General features: G+C 42.6%; 1 protein-coding gene across 3 annotated transcripts in view; it reads left to right on the top strand.

Moving 5' to 3' along the window:
- The window catches only part of LOC120802415 (E3 ubiquitin-protein ligase RNF43), an 88,007-nt gene extending 68,091 nt beyond the window's left edge, over window positions 1-19,916 (top strand). For 2 of the 3 annotated variants that reach the window (XM_040150196.1, XM_040150198.1), the window contains 7 exons: window positions 12,996-13,070; window positions 13,234-13,368; window positions 13,880-13,981; window positions 14,122-14,292; window positions 14,382-14,505; window positions 14,917-16,422; window positions 17,170-19,916. In XM_040150196.1, coding sequence (XP_040006130.1) covers window positions 12,996-13,070; window positions 13,234-13,368; window positions 13,880-13,981; window positions 14,122-14,292; window positions 14,382-14,505; window positions 14,917-16,422; window positions 17,170-17,195 — 2,139 coding nt within the window. In that variant the 3' untranslated portion in view covers window positions 17,196-19,916. The remainder of the gene's footprint in view (window positions 1-12,995; window positions 13,071-13,233; window positions 13,369-13,879; window positions 13,982-14,121; window positions 14,293-14,381; window positions 14,506-14,916; window positions 16,423-17,169) is intronic. The other variant, XM_040150197.1, reaches the window with a different exon arrangement.
- Window positions 19,917-19,936: the final 20 nt, after the last annotated feature.

The following is a 19,936-nucleotide window of genomic DNA, read 5'->3' as shown; positions in this document are numbered from 1 at the left end:
AATCGCACTGCAGTCTCTTGGACCCTTGGTTCCTAGTGTTTGGAATGAATCAAAGAACATATTTATTATCATATATTTGTAATGATAATTTGTTCATTTCCCCAGCCAGGAGATTCATGATTCTTGCACCTACTGTAGAGGGTTTTATTGAGAAGTAGAGTTTTATCTTTACAGACCCCGAATGTGAAGGTGCTGCCCTTGAATCCCTGCTCAGGATCCACAATAAAACACAAGATGACGTTCTCGCCAGAACATTCCTCTATTAATGACAAAGGCGAATGGTAAGCCTCATGGTGAAACATGAAGAGGGAGAAGAGAAGGGAACAGAAGGCAGGAGAGAGGTGGAGAGGTGAATGGGTTGATTCAGAGGAGTGGCAGGCGAGGCCAGAGGGCGACCCACACCGGTTCTGTCTGTCTGCCGCTTCAAGGTCAGGTCTAGTAGGTCAGAAACAGGACTGTTGACAGGAAAATTTCTTGCTTTGATTTAACTCTTTCACGTCTTTCTTCTCCCATTTTTTTTTTGTCACCAGTCCCTCTCTGTTGCTCACATTCCCCTCTGTTTACCTGCCTAATTCTCTTTCCACCCTCCCATCCTCCATCGGTTCATCTGGCACATCCCAGTTCTCATTGTGCAGGCTGAGCCGCTGGCCCTCTTTAAGATCTGCATTAGAATGTTGTTTTTATATAGCAGCAAGCGGAGGCATGTGGAGTCTCTTTTGAACTGCTCGGCAAACAGATGGAGGTTTTCACGCTGCCTTTATGAGATTAAGTGAAACATTCCCATAAAAAAGACATTTCCCCCTGTCCCTTCACCCACCACTGTCTCCCTTTCTCTCTGTCTCACCCTTCTCTTTCTTTCTGTCTTCATCTCTGTCTCTTTTACGTCCTCTTATTTTTTTTCTGGCTCGCCTCAGGCCTGGGCAAGGGCACGCTGATGAAAGTGAAGTGGAAAGTAGACAGGTTTGTGTTACCAATAACTACTTCCCCAGGCAAGCAAGTTAGCACTAGGCATCTCCCAGAGTTTAAAGCAAACCAGCAAACAGGTCTTGTGAGTCCGACACTTCAGGCGGAGGGAGTGAGTTCTTGTTTTTCCTATGCAGTATGAACCTGTTTAACTCTGACTCAGGTAAGTTAGTGCCAAGTGCCCCCTCTCTGGCTTTTAACAGGGATTTGACAAAAACAGATTCACAGGGCAGACAGTGTGCCTCTACAGTATGTAATTCACTAGGATACAATGAGACTATTTAGACTTGTTTAGGCATTTACCCAATGCTTTACATTTGCTTGGGTTAAAAATGCCCAATAGCATTAAACATGGTTCATTGGTTCAACAGTGTTTTAGAGGCCAGGTAAAATTCAGAAAGTCAGAAAACCACCAACCTCTTTTTGGTTGTGAGTAAACATCAGATATTAAATCCTCATGGTTTGAATGTGTTTGAATAATGTTGATGAAGGTGATGAATGTCATAAGCCTACATTATGTGGCCTGTGTGTTGTACAGCTAACAGAAACCAATTTTTAAACACATTTTTAAACCTTGCTAGTGCTGTAGCTCTAGGGATGTTGGTCAGGTGATCAATTGGTCCACCACTTTGGTCCATACTGAAATATTGATTCCTGAACTTTCTTCTAGCACCGTCATCAAGTTTTTGGTGACTTTAAAAAAAAAAAAAGTTTAATTATTTATTAAATCATATATATATATATACAGGCCTTCTTCAGTGAATAAGAAATAGGTGAATTTACAGTTTTCCTGCATCAATGGAGGTAAATGAAGCCTTGAGAGATTAATGCAAAGGCAGTGTTGGAACAGACTGTTACTTCAGCCTCTGATGCATTATTAGGACAATACTGTACTGCAGGAAGCAGTACTGTATATTGGCATCAGAATGGCGTGAAAAAGGCAAGTAACAAAGGAAGACAGGCTGGTTGGTCAGGGGTTCATCCTACAGCAAGATAATGACCCGAAACATTAGAGGAAAAGAACTAAATGGTGGCTTCTCATGATGGAAGACCAGCACAGTCTCCATACTTAGACCTCATGGAGCTGGTTTAGGATGAACTGGACAGAAGGGGAAAGGAAAGCTACCTGCAAGTGCAACACATTCTGGGGAACTTCTGCAACAATGTTGGGACGAACTTTCTGAACAATACTTGATTTCCCACCACGAGTGTGTTCAGCTGCTGGATGAGTCAAAAATTTTGATTAAATTTAATTCAACAAAAAGATTCCATGACTCCTTGTTTTTAAAATCTCCAATTGTTTATGTCTTCAATGCTTTGATTTCAGAAACACTAAGACATTGAATTATGTCAATTTAAATAACAGCCTGAAAAATTGAGGTGTTCCAGAACTTTTGGCTGGTAGTGTATCTGCACCAATATTTACTGGGGATGTAGAAGCCTTGAGGTGTGAACCAGTAAAATCTCTTTTATTTCTGAATGTAAGTAGCTACCATAAATGTTGAAGATTTGGTAGGTTTTACATTCATAAACAAATGTGCTGCTGACTAACTGAAATGAGATTTGCATCGATTTACAGTCGTTGTGCAATGGTAGAAACATCTAATACCGCTAGTGTTTTTTATTCTTGAAATTTGAAATCAAACAAGTCCTTTAAACTTTATATGTGTCTAGGTTTCCCTCATTTACAGGCAGCGTGTGTCTTCAGTTGTCACAGTGCTGGTTGTGTGTGTGTGTGTGTGTGTGTGTGTGTGTGTGTGTGTGTGTGTGTGTGTGTGTGTGTGTGTGTGTGTGTGTGTGTGTGTGTTTTTGCTCCGCAGAAAGGCAGGGCTTACTGCACAGCCTCTTCCAAGAATGAATTCCTTGAGGCTTACAAGAGCTGTTGAATGAGATGGAGGGCTCAGGGCAGGAATGATGGGAGGAAGGGAGGGCGGGAGAGTGGGAGAGGAGGGAGGCTGCTGTACATTATAGGAGGGGTGTCAGGCTCTCACTTACAGGCCTGATTAAATAACAGGATGCTTTATGAAAACAAGAGCATTATCTGCCTCTTAAAAGGCCAGGAAAGGCTCTCTAATTGGCTTCCCCTCAGTCTCCGTGTTGCCGCCCATTGGTGAGAGAAAATCCTTTGCCAGCCACAAACTGAGAGAAATTACTCAGGACACCTTCTCTCCCTCCTCTAGTTATACTCTCATCAGTCCTATAGGAATGTATCAACATACTGATACCAAGTCTACAAAAAGGGTGTCTTTTTCCACTCAGAGGGGGATTATTCCTACCTGAATGTCTTTATTGAGTGCAATACAAACAATAAAGAGATAGTGGCTCCTCTGTGGGATCAGACGGTTTTTCGTGTGGCAGCTTTTACAGCTGAGGTTTTAAGAAGGCCCTCTACATGTTTGGAGAAGTGAAAAGAAGGCGTTAGAGGTGGGACTCGGTACGTTTGTGTTCCCCGCAAGAGTCCGTACATCTAGGAATTTAACTCTCTCTCTTTACATTTCTCTCCCTACCATCTAACCCAGGTGGTTTACTTAATTATACTTATTAAAGTCAAGTACTACCATAATTAAAGTATATCAAACTACTTACCACTGTTATTAATCTTAGAACTATTTCATATGCTTTCACGGCTTTAGTTAATTATAGTGATGGTTCAGTGTAGCAGTAGTCAGTGTTGGTAATGCACCGTTGGACTGACAATGTCAAAAATATATTACTGTTCACTGTCATAGTAGTACAACTCTTTACCAAGGGTGAGACTCTGACACTGGTGTTTTTTAAATGTATCCTTTCTGGAGAGAAGTTTTGAGAAGCCAGGTCTCTGGCGGTGGGAAATCAAGATGCCGTTTTAAATGTGTGTCCATGGCAGAAGAAGAGTTTATCAGCTTGATATGGCTTATTGGGTCATAAAGTAATTGTCCTCACTTACAATGCCAAAAAAAGTCCATTCAAAACAGAGTGACCTCACATTTCATTACAAAATCAATCAGAATTTCACAATTTTTAAAATGGAATATTTTTCATAAACTTGCAAAAAAAATGCATATGTGCATAAAACTACAAATTTCACATTTGAGTTGTAATAAATAATTAAAGATAATTAAATGTAATGTTAAGGCTATGTATTCTTAGTCAGAGAAAACAATACATTTAAGATGTCACCATGCCCTTTTGCTTACATTCTGTACACTAAACAATCCACTGTTTAATCAACAAGTTACATTAGTTGCAGCCCTACAGTATATAGCATCATAGTTATTAACATGTTTTAATATTCTCATAGTAAAGTCCCTATGTGTAGAATTGTGTTGGAAATTTCCAACACTGTGGCAGACATCAATGCGAATTGTAAGCTTTTCCTTATTTATTTCCTAATTTCATACTGCATAGTTCACATGCGCATGTATACATATGTATGTAGAACATACATATGATTTAGCCTGGATAGACTGGTTGGGTAAAACCACTCTGGTCCAGCTGGGTTAAAAAGAAAATAGTTTAACATTTTGGGAAATACATTTATTTGCTTTCATGCTAAGTGTTAGATGAGACGATCGATACCACTGCCACATCTGTACGCTAAATTTGAAGACCAGGAGGCGGTTAGTGGCACAAAAACCAAAAGAAAACAGCTGTTTTATGAGGGATTAACTTGTCACTTTTACACTTTGTTGCTTGTACAGATTAAACAAACAAGATGTTAATTAGTGAGCTGTAGAGGTGCTGGTCGACAGATGTTTTTTCGTTTATCTTTCAACAGATCCAGGCTAGATTCCCCCTGCTTTTAGTCTTTATGCTAAACTAAGCTAACCACCTCCTGGTATACAGACATGAGAGAGGTACCAATCTTCTCTTTTTACACTCATTAAGAAAGGGAATAAAAAGATTTTTCCCCAAATTTTGAACGGCTGATAATGGCTGCCAGCGAGGCTTTAAAACTCAAAGCCTTGATTACTTTTTTCTTCTTCTCGACATGTTGACCAGCTGTTAACAGCCTCAGTGCCCGGACACTGGGCTCGCTGGGTTTAAATAGTGATATGTAAGGTCACATGTTGGCGTGTGTGTGATAGAGCCGGACCTCTCTGCTCCATCATCACGGCTGTCAATGGTGGCCACATCAGTCTCATCTGCCCGCGGGCTGCAGGCGCTCACTACCCAGCCCTTTGATGTTTCGAGGATGTGTTTAGCAAACGATAGTGTATCAGATGGCATTGGTCTTGGTCAACCTGTGCTTTGCATTTCAAATTTGTGTCACAGTGGAGCCAGCGCCTGCTAATGAGAGGGGGCGAGAGACAAGGGAAGTGCAGAGAGAGAGAGAGAAGGGAACTATAACACTGTGAGTTCTCTAAATGACCTCTCTTACCTCCAGACAGGCAGATCAGGTTTATAACTTTTTCCAGTATGTCTCTCTCCTCTGCATGAGAAAGGTGGCCAAGCCCAGGTTCTGGATTTAGTGTCTCTGTGTGTGCGCGTGTGTGTGTGTGTGTGTGTGTGTGTGTGTGTGTGTGTGTGTGTGTGTGTGTGTGTGTGTGTGTGTGTGTGTGTGCGCACGCCAGGATGAATGGGAGGTAGGAGGAGGAGGAGGAGTAGGAGTGTGTGATTCAGGCCCACCCCCCCAGGCTCAATACTTTTCCTGAGAGCGTAGAATCTGCTCACCTGCCCTGACTTGCTTCCCCTCCCCTTCTTCCCCTCCTCTTCATTCAGTACTTGTCCCCCCTCCAGCAGCCCTACATCAAAGCACCCCTGTGAGTAATGGATAGCCAGCAGGGCCACACCCTTCCCTCCTCCAACCAACTTAACTGCCGCTCAGCCAGTGGCGAGCACCCAGCAATCACACAGCACACACACATACAGCAATTATTGACACACAACTAGACTTAAATATACGGCTTCCAAGATAGGGAAACAATATTTAAGGCAAGGCCGTGTAGTTCTGGTTATTTTTGATGCAATTTACCAAACTATTCCAACATTTACGCAGATGTACTTGGTTAGAAAAAATATAAAAGTAGAAGGAATATAGTCAGTGAGAGAGTTTCAACTTTCCTGGCTCTCATTTAATGTTGCTCAGTATGTTCTTTGTCAATTAATTGGTGTCTAAATATTAATTATGACAATAAAGTAGTAATTCTTCACATAGTACTAAACTGGCCTTTTGGTCAACATACCTGTGATGATCCACATTGCTACAGTGCCAAGTTATGAGGAATCGTCATTTGACAAAAAACGGTATTGACGGTATTGTGTTGCTGGCAGGATTTTCATCAGGTTGAGACGCCAAAATTATCTATGTACCCACAGTCATCTTTTCTAGTTGTCAATTTAACATGCACTATGTTAAGTGAGTTGGGTACTAATATCTTAAATAAGTTAATGTTTTATTTTATTGGCTTTTATTGTTTTAGTGGCAGACATTATTCGTATGTAAGGCATTTACACTCCTAAACTGCTACAGTACATAAAAAGACCATAGACATGTTTATTTTCTCAGCTGGGCAAATGCAAGGTAGAGATCTTCATGGGTCACAGGCCCTCAGTTCTAACGTCAGACCCGACTCAAGTCTGTCCAGGTCCACATTGTACTCAATCAAATCAGGTAGAGCAGGGTTTGATTTTACTGCCATGTGTCTGACAAATGGGTTTGTGCCTCAATATGTCTAATACCTGAGTATTTGAATGATTCAAATACTGGAGTATTAGATTTGAATGGATCCTAACCTATAAGCCTCAGAAGAAAATATTTTTGATATTAAATTGGTTAGGAAATAATCTGCGGTGTGGGAAAAAGTAGGACTTCTTTCTAAAAACTGGTTTCTGAAGAATATGAATAAATTATTATCAGAACTATCAGAACTTTTCTATAATTTCACATTTATTCAGTGTTACATTTTACATTACTATTATATGGCTGCCCTTGTCGGCTGTTTGTTGATCGATAGTGCATCATGCTGTTGTGGCGGTGGTGTTTTGTCTTTTAGGGTCTGTTCGGGTCAGCTGCATTTTGGTTTCAGATCCCCCTTGAATGAGGTCTCTCTTTTTTGAAAATAAATTTCTGCACATTGGGTAGATGTAGGTTTACTTCAAGTCTGTTTTGGATCTGGTCCAAAATTTTGGACCTCTGCGTTGGACCCCCCACCCCCCACCCCCTAAATCATCATCCCCAGCCCCTGCCCCCGTCTGCTCCTCATTTAGCGATGTGGCGAATCCCAGTGCTTCAATAATGGTTCCAGTGTGCCAGGCCGGTCAGGAGAAATGACAGAGCAGAGTCTCGGCCTCAGACCTGTAGGCCCAGAGCTCTGTACTCTGTCATTAGACGCTTTAATGCAGCAGCACCACAGCATGCTTGCCGCCCTCCCTGTCCTGCTTTTTTTTCTGTACCTCTTTCACTCTCACTCCTTCTTCCCACACATATTATTCCATGCTATAATTTGCTCATGCATTGAATGATGTGGATAGTCACGCTGGGAAAATAGACCAACCGGGTCCCCGCAAGTACTACAAAGTTAGACTGAGTTAAATAGAGTCCAATACCATGTTTTAAGAGGGTGAAAGGGTTATCAGAGCCCAAGGGAAAGTTTCTGTCAGAGTGTCTGGTGGTATGTATTTAACTGTAATAAAGATTTTCAAAATAAAAACAACCATGCTCACTACTTAGCCTAAGTTGAGATTGAAATGTTTTATTTGCTGGTTGCACTGCTAAAAATCCTCGTCTTACATAGTCATTTAGTCATTGAGTAAAAGAAAAAATCTTGTTATAGGAAAAACTGAACATTTTTTATCTGGTTCCAGTTCAAAACAACTTTTTCAAGTATTTTCTAGAAACAATGATTTGTTTTGTTGTTGTGCTTGTTCAGTCTTGTTTTAAAGTGAAAGCCAACCCCTTCTGGAACAAGTGAAATTATCTCACTCTGTTGGCCGATTATTTTTCTTGATATATGAAAAATGTAGATGGCTCGATATGAGAATGAATAATTTAATTTTTGCGTCGTGGTCACCGCTGCAGGTTAGGAGCTGTAAAGATCTTCCTGCCATTTTGGGTGCAAGACTTACATACAGTCTACTGTCAAGAGTCGAAGGTTATGAAGCTACTGGGTCACTCTGAATATAGGCCTGTACTCATAGATGTTCAACTAACATAGCAGATGTTTCTCCATGGCAAGACTGAGTGTACGTATATGTGTGTAATATTCTCATTATCATCCTATCCTTTTTCTCTCCGTTACATTGGAACATGGCGGCAGATGAGGGCAGTTGTCCCGCCAGCCTGGCTGTGCCAGCCGCACCCCATTAAACCCATGACAAACACTGAGACGTTAACAGGTAAAGCCATCTGGTCAGGCAACAGAAAAAGCTCGGCCCATCCCTTACGTGACATAAAGATATCACAGCAGTGTCGTTTGTTCCTACGCAGTCGCGAGCTCACTGTGATACTAGACCTGGCTCTCACACCGCACTTCATCAGGGATGTAAACAAACAGCGCCGGCTGGCCCCCGAGCAGGCTAACCACTGCGAGGGCAGATCACTGGCTGGAGTCACTGGAGTTGACGCACAATGGGCTAGGGTTGATAATGTAGATAGCTATGTGCTGCTTGTAGTAAGGTGGAGCATACATAGATACTTGATTGGTCTCTTTGTTTGAATCATTTTCTCCTTTCTTGTGCAGTAGGTATTTAAACTTAAAGAAACTATGTGTATTTTTATGTCATTACAGCAGCTTTCAAATTATTGTGATGGCAAATGTTTCTGTTTGTAGAAACATATGAGACCATTGGTGAAATCTGGTGCAGAATGTGTGACACTAACCTGGGTGTCCTCAGCTCATAGAGGAGCTTACAGAGAAGAGGGTGCAGGGATACCGATTGTTAAAAAAACTATTAAAACAAGAACCACTCGCTTGTTTTTTACAGAGCTTCCATCCATACTCATGGCCTTCGTCAGCGGATGGAGTTCGGTTTTAGTATAGCAGGTTTTGAGAACGCAGTGTGCTCACACTGGAAAAGTAACAAAATTACGTACAAATTGAGGTTAAACAGTAACAATCGAACAGGGCACCCTCAATATTCTAACATTTAGGAGGAACTTAAAGAGAACTTATACTGTACATTTTTAACTACTGGGTACAAAAGTATACGATGTAAATTGGGAAAAGGTGTAAAAAGCACAGATATGAATAAAAAATGAATAATGGGTCAATGTCACACTGTCATGGTTTACTGGGACACTTAAATAGAAGAGAACCATTGTTAATGCTATTAGTAACCTTCATTTTTCTTGCTATGAGAAGTTAAAATGTCTGCTGTGAAAAAGTTCTGTAGGCAAGCTCAGTAATAGGACTGGAAGATGATTTTTATATTGTATTTACATTTTTCACCATACCTGATTGGATGTTGGAAAACCCTGATAAGCCTGTAAATTAGGGGTTGTGTGAGTTAAGGTGATTGCATACCTGTGTGCGTGTGTGTGTGTGTGTGTGTGTGTGTGTGTGTGTGTGTGTGTGTGTGTGTGTGTGTGTGTGTGTGTGTGAACTCACAGTGCCTCTCCAGTTTGCTTATGTTTGCGACAGCTTTCAGAAAGCTCTACACGACCTGCTACTACTCCTCGCCATCTGAAATAATCCCACGCACAAAACACAGCAGAACGTCGATCACGTTTGCCCACACCCTCCTTCAGTGTTAAAAGTAGCCGCGGACTGTTGTGATATGTACGCATTGTTTGTTAGTTTTTCAGTGATGACGTCTTCACTGTTTAACTCTGTAAACCACAGTCATTTCCGATGCTGCAATTGTTTTTACTCAAATGCCAAACATTGTTTAATCACATGTGTCAAGTTGCACCTCATGAGTATGGGTGTTTACGTAACCACAGCCATGTCCATTTCAATTCTGACCGTAACAAACGCCGTGATGTTGAAACACTTTAGCTAGCAGTCCTTTTAACTGTATGGTTAGCGTCAGACCTGCGCTTTTTATTGAAGAATTACAGGATAAATATATCTCCTATTAATCATGTAATGAGATCTCTCAGGCCTCTTCCGGGTCTGTGGCTCAGTAAAAGGCATACGTCTTGGCAGCCATACTCTGGTGCCACTACTAGTAATACTATGATATAATAAGACCACAGCAGCAGTCGTTTGAGAAATATAGTATGATATATTCTTGAACTGGCCGTTGTTAGCCTGAACTGTAGGAGGCTATTTGAAACTTCTCCACTGGTTCTGTGTGTGTGTGTGTGTGTGTGTGTGTGTGTGTGTGTGTGTGTGTGTGTGTGTGTGTGTGTGTGTGTGTGTGTGTGTGTGTGTTGGACCACAAGAGCGGGCTTTCCTGCATTTATTACCACAATTACAGGACATACGGGCACTGCGCCGCATAGAGAACTTTTGAACCCCAGGTAAAGCAAATTCCCACATGTCAAGGATCCAGCTTTTTTTTTTTCTCTCCGATGTGACCACACCCCATTTAGGCCTATGCATGTACTACAATTACTGTTCTGATGAGACAGAAAAAAAGGCTGCTGCACGAGAGCTGGAAGCCAGATCAGAAGGGATATGTTAATTCTTTCTTTGACCTCTCCCTGACAACCGATACTATGGCCTTTGAAGACCACCTGTGGTTCTGTGGAACAATGTTGCAAACTCACAACTACGCTACTGTATGCACATTCACAGATGGCAATTTAGAATACACATTGCTTTGAGGAAATAAATGGAGCGGGGTTAAGCTTCTGACATTTTATGTATACAGAGGAAATGTCTGTTTCTTGTCATGCATTGACTTTCTCTTTTTGAAGTGTTAAAAAGTGATCTCAGTTCAGTGCCACCATTCCACAAAAGAGGTTTCTCATTAACTTGATTAATGGATCAACTGAGTGATGCTTTTACCTGAATTTCTTTTGTAAATGTCTTGTGTGTGAATGCAAGCACACCTTCCCGCCTTGGGCTGCAAGCAGTAGGCTAGAAATCACTGTTTAGTGTTGTGTTTGACCGGGGTGATTAAGTGTTTAAACTTGTGTCTCCTCCTCATTAAGCGTTGGCAGATGCCAGACGCTTGAAAGCATGTGATGAGATATTGATGAAAAGGCTGCTATTTGTTCTCTCTGTCTTCTGGTGATGCTGGCGAAAGCATTTCTGGGGTTTTGTAGAGCAGGCTGATAACACAAACAACATTCAGAGCCAACATAGAAACACCTAAACACAGAAAAGGCCTCATACACAAGACAAAGTCAGATCAACCCAGTTCCTGTCGGGGAGGAGCTGGTCAGTAGCAGTGGCAGTACATACACACAGGAGCAAACACACACACACACACTCATGAACCAAAGTACGTAAGGAGTAAAGCTTATAGAAATGACAATATCTCTATACTCTTAGTGTGTGTTAAAGATGTTAGCAACATAGACACACATTAAGTTCTCTACTGCTAAGCTAGCAGGCTATCAGTCAATATGATTGACACTAAATGAAGAATCTGAATGTTGAAGGAGGGTTTTCCATGTCAGACTTGTAGTGGTGCTTTTTTCTTTTATTGTGGCTACTGTTTCACTGAATGACTGGCGATCGTGCTTATCAGCTAACAGCCTTGTCTGAGGCCGACCGTTTCCACAGCATTTATGCCTTTTAAAATACGTCATTTTCAGCTTTTAGTAGTAAATATACGGTAAATTCCAGTTAGTTACTATTCCATTTTTGGGATGTGACACTGTGTAACTTCTTAAGAAAAAAGAGCAAATTCAATCTTTTACAAAAACACAAGTTGAACTAATAGGCAACAAAATGCCTCCTTGATAGATTCAGTACATTCAGGGGTTTTGCTGATACAGGCTTACTTGGTCTGGTATGACCAGTAGTTTATGGTGGCTGAGGTTGGTTTTGATGTTAGCAAAGTTTTGATAGATATTGCTATGTTATTTTATATCATTGATTTAGTTCACTGACCACTGAGTCACTGACTGGACGACTCCTCGTACTTGTGCTATTATTACACCGTTTTTGTCAATACCATGACCCTGTAACTGCCACTTGTGCTTAACTTTTGTTAATCAAAAGTTACATATGATCGCTTTAAAGTGGCTATTATCAATGTCTTTTATAGACCAAGTGAGGACTTGTAAGTGAAAGGGGTAGTGATGAAGCCATTACTATGAGCTGGTGAACAGATTGGAGCATTTAGCAGCTGTAGCTGGAGACCAAAAGCCACAAGGAGAGTGAGCATTGGATTCATCAGGTTGCCAGAAACACTATTCCAAATGAATGCTAACGTTGCTCCACATCAGCCGGCTGTGCAAATAGCTAACTGCTTGCTAACACATTTCTGGAGTGTGCATGTAAGTTAATAAAAGTTGATCATATGATGGTAAACAAATGGTGCTCTGGTGCCCCTCTCTGCTGTCCCCTGACAGTATGTAGGTTAAAGCCTTTACTGCTGCTGAGCTCTGATCAGTAGCCGGTCGCTCACCGATGTGCAGCCATGCCTGTTAAGAATATCTCTTTTCATACATTTTAGCTTTAAAATTATACACTGTAAAATGGCACAATGAAATAATGAAACAAATAGAGGGGGAGACCTGAGGAACAATTTCAGATCCTAGTTTGAATACAAAATGCTCCTTATTTGCATGGTAGGCTGATGCCCCAACTGTTTTCTTTCATTCAGCATTTCCCCCTTTCTTTTCACTCGGTCAAATAGTACTCCGCTGTTTCATTTAGCCACTCTCCAACATTAGAAAAATGCAGCAGATTTGTGCTGTGGCCTTCCTACCAACACACTTTCTAGACAGTGCCTGTGGTTTCCAGAGTCAGGTGGAAAAGTGGCAGGAGGAGCTGTACTTTGGGCTGTGTTGTGCGGCCCGAGGCTCGTGGCGTGACTGCCACCTAGTGACGGTTTAAGACACTGACGCTAATTTTCATCAGCTCTCCACTACATAACTAACCTCTGAGGGAGTGATGTTTTCTGTTGCTTGGGGTGACAAGCTGTTTGTCAATTACACTGATCGCATGAGTTAAAAAACCCTAACCCCTCTCCTTTGTTGTCTCCTCCAGGCTCGCATGGCGCTGAATAAAGGAGCCAAGGCTGTTATCTTTGATGTCAGTGATGATGCCAATGCTGCTGCTGAGGTGAGTGTGCAGGCACAGCTAAAGACACAGCTACACCTCGTCAATGAATAAATATATAAGATGAATTAGCATACAGAAGATGGTCATTTTTTTTCACACTCAGATTGCTTTGTCTTTCTCCCCCTGCTTTGGTCACCACCCTGTATGCACAACACACACACAGCTGCGAGAAAAGGACTCCCTTCACCAACCAGTCGTGCTGGTGGAGGCCGCAGATGCTGAGGAGCTGATGGGTTTGGTCAACAAGAACGAGGAGGCAAAAGTTCAAATTGAGATCATGGTGGAGCAGTCTAGATGGGTAAGCACCGAGGCACACGCACATCTGTCATGAGCTCTCATGCTCTGTGACTTTCCTTTTACTGGCTGGAAGAAGACGAAACCCCTCTGGCAAAAAGCAGAACAGAGAGGAAGTTGTGTGAAAGCCGGAGAAATTTCACATCGTGTTAGCTGAAAGGCCACTTCCTGTGTATAATGATGTTTTGGTAGTTTGATTGAGTGTAATGATGCCAACGGACCGTCAAGCGTAGAGAGGAGAGGGTCGGAAACAGGCGTGGATTTTGATATCCATGGTAGCATTGGCATGAACACTAAAGGATATTTAGTAGATTTATCAGGTCTAAAACACAAAGTCATTCCTGCAATGACTTGTAATGCTGCTGTGTTTTAGACTTCTTAGATTTCTTAAAGAATTTTTTTGTTCATTTAAGAACATTTCATTCATTTAATACTAAGCTTTAAAATATAGTAAAATAGTGACTATAAATTATTATAAATATTCATTTTATTTCCGTCTTCTTTTCCCTTGTCAGCCACATTATGATGTGGGTATCCTGCTCACCATTGTCCTGGCTATTCTGACCATCGTCTTAATCTTTGCTTTCCGCTACAAGTGCAAGTCCAACAGAACCTGGGTGAGTGAAGGCAACAGCACTGGTAGAAATATAAAGCTTAAAGAGTCCGTTGTGCCAGTGGATTGTCATTGGTTTGGATCCACAGCTCAGCTGGAGATCTTTCAAAGGTTTTGCTAACGCTCCCCTTCTTGTATATGCAGGACTCTGTCCATCAGCAGACCATGCGGGCCATTAGTCGATTGGAGACCAAAACCTACAGCTCTCAGGGCTGCTCAGGCTCACAGCGCCACCGAGCAGCCTGGGGGTCGGCCAGCAGCTCCAATTCGAGCCCTGTCTGTGCTATATGCCTGGAGGAGTTCCAGGATGGGCAGGTAAGAGGAGAGAGAGCAAGGAACATATCATTTGCAGTTTGTTTGTCATTTATACTCGGATCTACCTTTGGCTCTCATTTTCTTCCCAGCATTTGAGGATCATCTCCTGCGCTCATGAGTTCCATAAAGACTGCGTCGACCCTTGGCTGCTGCAGCACCGCACCTGTCCCCTCTGCATGCACAACATCATGGGTGAGGACAAGCATATTTCCAGTTAAGTTTTGTGAAAGAAGGCCCATCAAACCATAGACTGCAGGAATCTTTCTATTTTCAACGACTGCATTAGTGTATTAAGATTACTCTGAAGTTTAGCTTTCAAAATGATATGATTTCTTTTCTTTTAACCATTTGGAAACACACATCTTTGGCTCTTTTTGCCACCTTTTGACTTTGACATGCTGCAAAAGAATACAGAAGAGTTTTTGTCAGTTTTAAAGGTTGAAATTTGGAATTCCATTTTAAATAAGTTCACAGTTTTATTAATAACAACTTAGGTGTGTTTTGGACATATCACTGAACGTCAACCCCATTTGTGAGTCCAGTTTGATAAGTGCTCTATGACCAAAGGTCACTAGTACAACCCTGCAGTCCTCTGTATATTCTAATTGCTGCTGTTGTCCACAGGGACAGAGCGGCAGCCCCAGAGAAGCAGACTCCAGCAGAGTCCAGAACAAAGCCAGGGCTTCCTGCACCCTCAGCCTTATAGCAGCCCACACAACCACCCCTTCCCTCAGCATGCTATCCCCTTCTCTATGAGGCCCCACTATCCTCGTGGACCCTCTGGACCATACCCCTCTCTGGGCCACTACAGTGGCTCTTCTCCCATGGACACACAAACACTACGTTTCCTCACCAGCAGGCCGCTTGGCTCCGGCTGTGGGTACCGTGTTCCTGCAGAGGGTCCCGGAAGGCCCCACAGAACTGGAGCCAACTGCAGGACGTCCACTCACCACTACACCCCTCGTCGGTCCTGCCACAACTATCGTTCATCCTGTCCAACCCAGCGCAGTGCATCCTGCTCAAGACTGCACCACACAACCTCTGTCACACCACAGACCCGTGGAGCACCAGCCCACAGCCGCCAGGACGAGGGCAGCTGCTCAGGTGGCAGCTATCACACAGAACGCAGTGGATACTTGGCTGACGGGCCAGCGAGCGACTCCAGTTCAGGGCCCTGCCATGGCTCCTCCAGTGACTCTGTTCTCAACTGTACTGACGTATCCCTGCAGGGGGTTTATGGCAGCTGGTCAACCTTCCGTAGCTCTCTGAGTAGTGACTACGATCCATTTGTGTATTACGGGGCAGGTCCTGGGCGGGGCCCCCGGAGAAACAGCCTGGAGGCTGGTGCCCAGGCCCGGCCCAGGTCTCTGGATTCTGTGGTGAACAAAGGAGGCTGCCCTGAAGAACAGCCACAGACTGTGTTCAGCCACATCCACTACCATCGCCACAGACACCATCACTATGAGGAGGGGGAGCACAACCAGGGTCCAAGCAGAGGCTCAGACGAGGAGCACGGGGCTGCTGCTGCTGCACCCGTTTCTCTTATCCTGGACAAAGATTCACCCGTGTGCCCTCCTAAGCACAGCCCCTGCCTGTGCCCAAAGCCAGACCCCACAGATCGGCCCAGCCCGGGACAGACAGAGTGTCAGGACCTTGACCACAGCAGTCCTACAGGACCTCCTGTCCTGATGTCCCCAATCCCCCTACAGGTCCAACCCCACTGCTGCCACCAGGGACACGGACACCCTCCCGCTCCTCTTGGGCGAGTGGGTGGCTGTGTGCTTGATGGACCCTCTGTTCGCTTCCACCAGAGCCTGGATCTGCAGGATGACCGTAGCATCCACATTCACTACGGCCAGGGCTCGGGCTTCTGCTGCTCTCCCCCTGAGCTGCACCCTGCTTTGCTTCCCATGCCCCTCATTCTGGACTCTGGAGGGATGGAGGACTGGCGTTGTTGTTCTGGGGCCCATGTTGTGTGGCAAAAACGGGTGCAGCAGGCTCGCTCAGAGCCTCAGCTCCTGGGACCTGGGACTGCTATGGACAGGCCACCTTGCAGGTTCCACCGCGGGCCTGCTGCTGACTGCAACACAGACATTTGTTTATACTGCCAAACATTACACCACAATCAGGGTGGGTGTCTCACTTCTTTATCTTTAATAACATGACCAGGAGTTTGGCCTTAAAGGAGAATTCTGGTTTATTACAACTTGGGCATCATTTCTACTGGTTATGATAACATTGCAGTCACTGTTGCAACTGCTAAGATCTGGGAAAACAGTGACATCACTACAAAAGAATCAAGACAGTGGTTGAAGACAAGCTCAAAATTGAGCAGATTATCAAAACTACTCTATCCTGAGGTAAACCCAGCTCAGTTAGCCAGCTGGATTATTATGTGTAGAATAAGCACAGCGTTGATGTTTGGCATCTGGGCTCTGACTTAGTCGCTCCCGCCAATGAAACACCACGCTCAACACAGCAATGGAATAGGGCTTTTTAACAGCAGCAGCATCGTTTTCAGGTGAGGGTTGGGTAGCAGCAAGCAAATATGGTCGCAGAATAGTGAGCATGGTACTGATAACTGTAGGGCGTCATCATAATGCAATGTGTTGGTGGGATATGAATCTCAGTGAGAAGTGTAAGGCCTGTGAGATAAGCAGTGGCCTTGAGTTTAGTGCCTGAGGTTTGCTTCATAAATGGGCGTACCTAAAAAAGGTAGGTAATAATAATCCTTCATTGCAAAGGAAAACTCTACGCTCACTTTCTTTTCCCTTACAGAGACGTTTTGCTAACCTGGGGGTTTATTGGAAACCTGTCTGCTCCTGTTAGTTTCTTACGATACTCTGATGCTGACTTGAGCTGTTTTTGTGTCCACAGGATCAGAAGAGGAGTCTGGTGTGTGAGAAGTTGTTGCATCCTCCATTATCACGCTGCTACAGAGGAGCCAGAATGGACAAGCCTCTCATTGGCTAATCGCTCGCATGTCTTCCACATAATTCCACCAGCAATGCTTTCCTTCAGGCGATTCCCCAGCTTCCACCAGGATTCAAAGCTCACACGCTGAACAGCACTTTCAGCTGAGTTAATTGGGTTATTATTAAAAGTGAAATTATTGTGATTAGATTATGCTAAAGATGTTTTGTATCAAAATACATTGAATGTCTTAAATGTTTAGAGGCAGGGAGTTGCTGGGGAAACAACTCATACACTACAAAGGGGAAAAAGTGTTTTTCTGTGTTTCTCCTCGTCAGTTATAGAAAGAATATTCATTACTGACATGATATCACAAGTTCCATGCTCCTTAGTGACAACTAACGAATGATCCTTGCTTAGGGTGTTGAGCCCTCATGAAGTGAGACTCCATCTCTGCATTGCTCACTCTATTACAAAGTAACTTGATTTATCTTAGAGGTACTTAACTTTCACTTGTGTGATCTTGGTCTTCCTTTGCTGAGTCCAGTCTCTCCTGAGAGAAGCTTTACTCTCCAGCCTACCTCAGCTCAGATTTCTTTACATGCCTCACACAGGGCGTCTTTAAAGGTACTGCTGTAGTGATTTTTGATTTTTTTGTTTTCACAACCGTGTAGCTCCCATAAACTCAACTAAAAGTTATCCTCTTGGCAGTCTAACCTGTCCGAATGGAGAGAAAGAGAGAAAGGTTGATGCTCAGCCCCTCAAACAATGAGCATTCACTGAGGTTGCTGAGCCGTGCATGGGCCTTGTTTTCATTATTTCAATAATGGCAGCTGTTTTTAACATTTTTTTTGTGTGTTTTTGGATCATTTTCTGTTTTGTTTTGTTTTTTTTTTTTAGTCTGTAATTTTTTTTTCACCTTTCAAAATGAACCAGTTTGACTGAATTGTGTCGTCGTCATTACAAGCTATTGTCTCATTCTTGTCATTTTTCTTGCCAGTGGTTACTTCACGGGTTTGACCTCAGTACTTTTAAACCCCCTGATCTGTGCAGAGCGAACAGGCTTCATCAGAAGGATGTCAAAAATATCCTCTGCTCCTTTCATGCCCAATTCATGTCCTATTCTCCTCCAAAAAGGATATACCCTCCCTCTTTCTTTCAGCAACAAAAGCTCTAGAAAAATGTTCTACATTGCAGCCATAGAAAAGACATAGTGACTATATAATTATGATGATAATATAACTGGAGTAAAGCCATGCTAGGTAGGCATTACAGTCTCAAGCATCAGCTGAGTCTGTTTGCATTTGCAGCAGTTTAATGAAAGCTTGGTGTGCTTTTCCCATGATTTCAAACTGTAATGGGTAGAGTCTGAGAAAAGTCTCAGGAACAATCAAACACTGGAAAGATGGGAAGAATTCATCTTAGTTACAGTAATGATACCCAAATCAGCAAAAAATCCTTTACCGTGGTAAATGGGCATTGCCAGTCCCTGCTTTTGAGCTTGCAGTACTTGAAGGAAAATCCATCTTAAATCAGAAATGAAATACAGTATTGAGTAATGATTTTTTTTTTTTACATTCTGATATGAATAGTTTTTAAAATGTTTAAACCATCTCTCAAAGCTAGAAATGACACATCCCTTGTTTAAATCTTTGTTACCTAGTATTCCCTCTGTTCCCAGACAGAAAATGTGCTTATGTTCCCAGAAATCTTCTCTGTACACTTAACCTGTGTAGATAAAAGTCGACCTCATCATGCCATCAAAGATGGCTCTCTTATATTTATCTTAACCACAGACGTCTTCATGCTCACATGTACTAAACTAAATAGTATCAGATAAGAGGAATAGGAATTCTGTTTTAGTGTGGACTTTCCCTTAAAGGCTCAGTGAAAATGTGAAAGGATTTTTCTTTGCAGTCAGACTGCAGATATGGTTTAGTTTAGCACAAACAGCAGACAAAGAGCTCATGGGTATTGCAATGTAACCAGTAGCACTTACTAAAGCCTTACATGTGCCTTCTTCATTCAAACTGTTCATAATCCTAAATCTGGAACTTCCCAACTCACTAAGCTCTTACCTGTCTAACCAAAGAAGCAAAATCTTGAACACAGTGAACTTTTAACATAGTATGTGTTGTGCCTTATTTCTTGCCTCGTCCCCGTCCTTAAATCTCAGAATTAAATGTACTTTCACTGACAAGAGGGATGCCAGAACTGAAGAGGAAATCATTTTGGACAATCATGCAGAACTTTTCGCCTGCAGTTCCTCATACTAATACCTCACTTTGAATGAGTCAACTCAGTGTCCTCTAGCTAAAGTATCAGAGTTTCCTTGTTTGTTATCTTTCATGCCCTAACAGTCTCTGAGATGGAAATGACTGAATTACAAGCAGCACTTTGGCTTAGGTAGATTTTATAATAAAAAAAAAAAAGAAAAATAACACAAATCTTATAGTATTAATTTAAAACAATCCCAAAACCATCAGCACATGAAAAATAGCATTTGGTGATGCCGCAGAATATCTGATGTGATTTCATCCCGTTCAAGATCTTTCTCTTTGTGTTGTTTATGTGTTTGTTAATGTTTTGCAAGAATAATGAGCTGAAACTGCCTTTTTTTAATAGAGTAAAAATCCCTCCAGAACTTTAAGGGATATGTCAGTATATTTTGGATACTTTGTGTACAAAAAGAGAACAACAAAAACAGAAATGAAATAGTGTTGTATTTTAT

This window comes from Xiphias gladius, chromosome 17 (genome assembly GCF_016859285.1).
Source record: "Xiphias gladius isolate SHS-SW01 ecotype Sanya breed wild chromosome 17, ASM1685928v1, whole genome shotgun sequence".
NCBI classification, from domain to species: domain Eukaryota; kingdom Metazoa; phylum Chordata; class Actinopteri; order Istiophoriformes; family Xiphiidae; genus Xiphias; species Xiphias gladius.
The sequence above is the reverse complement of the archived record's forward strand: the minus strand, read 5'-3'. Positions and strand labels throughout refer to the sequence as shown.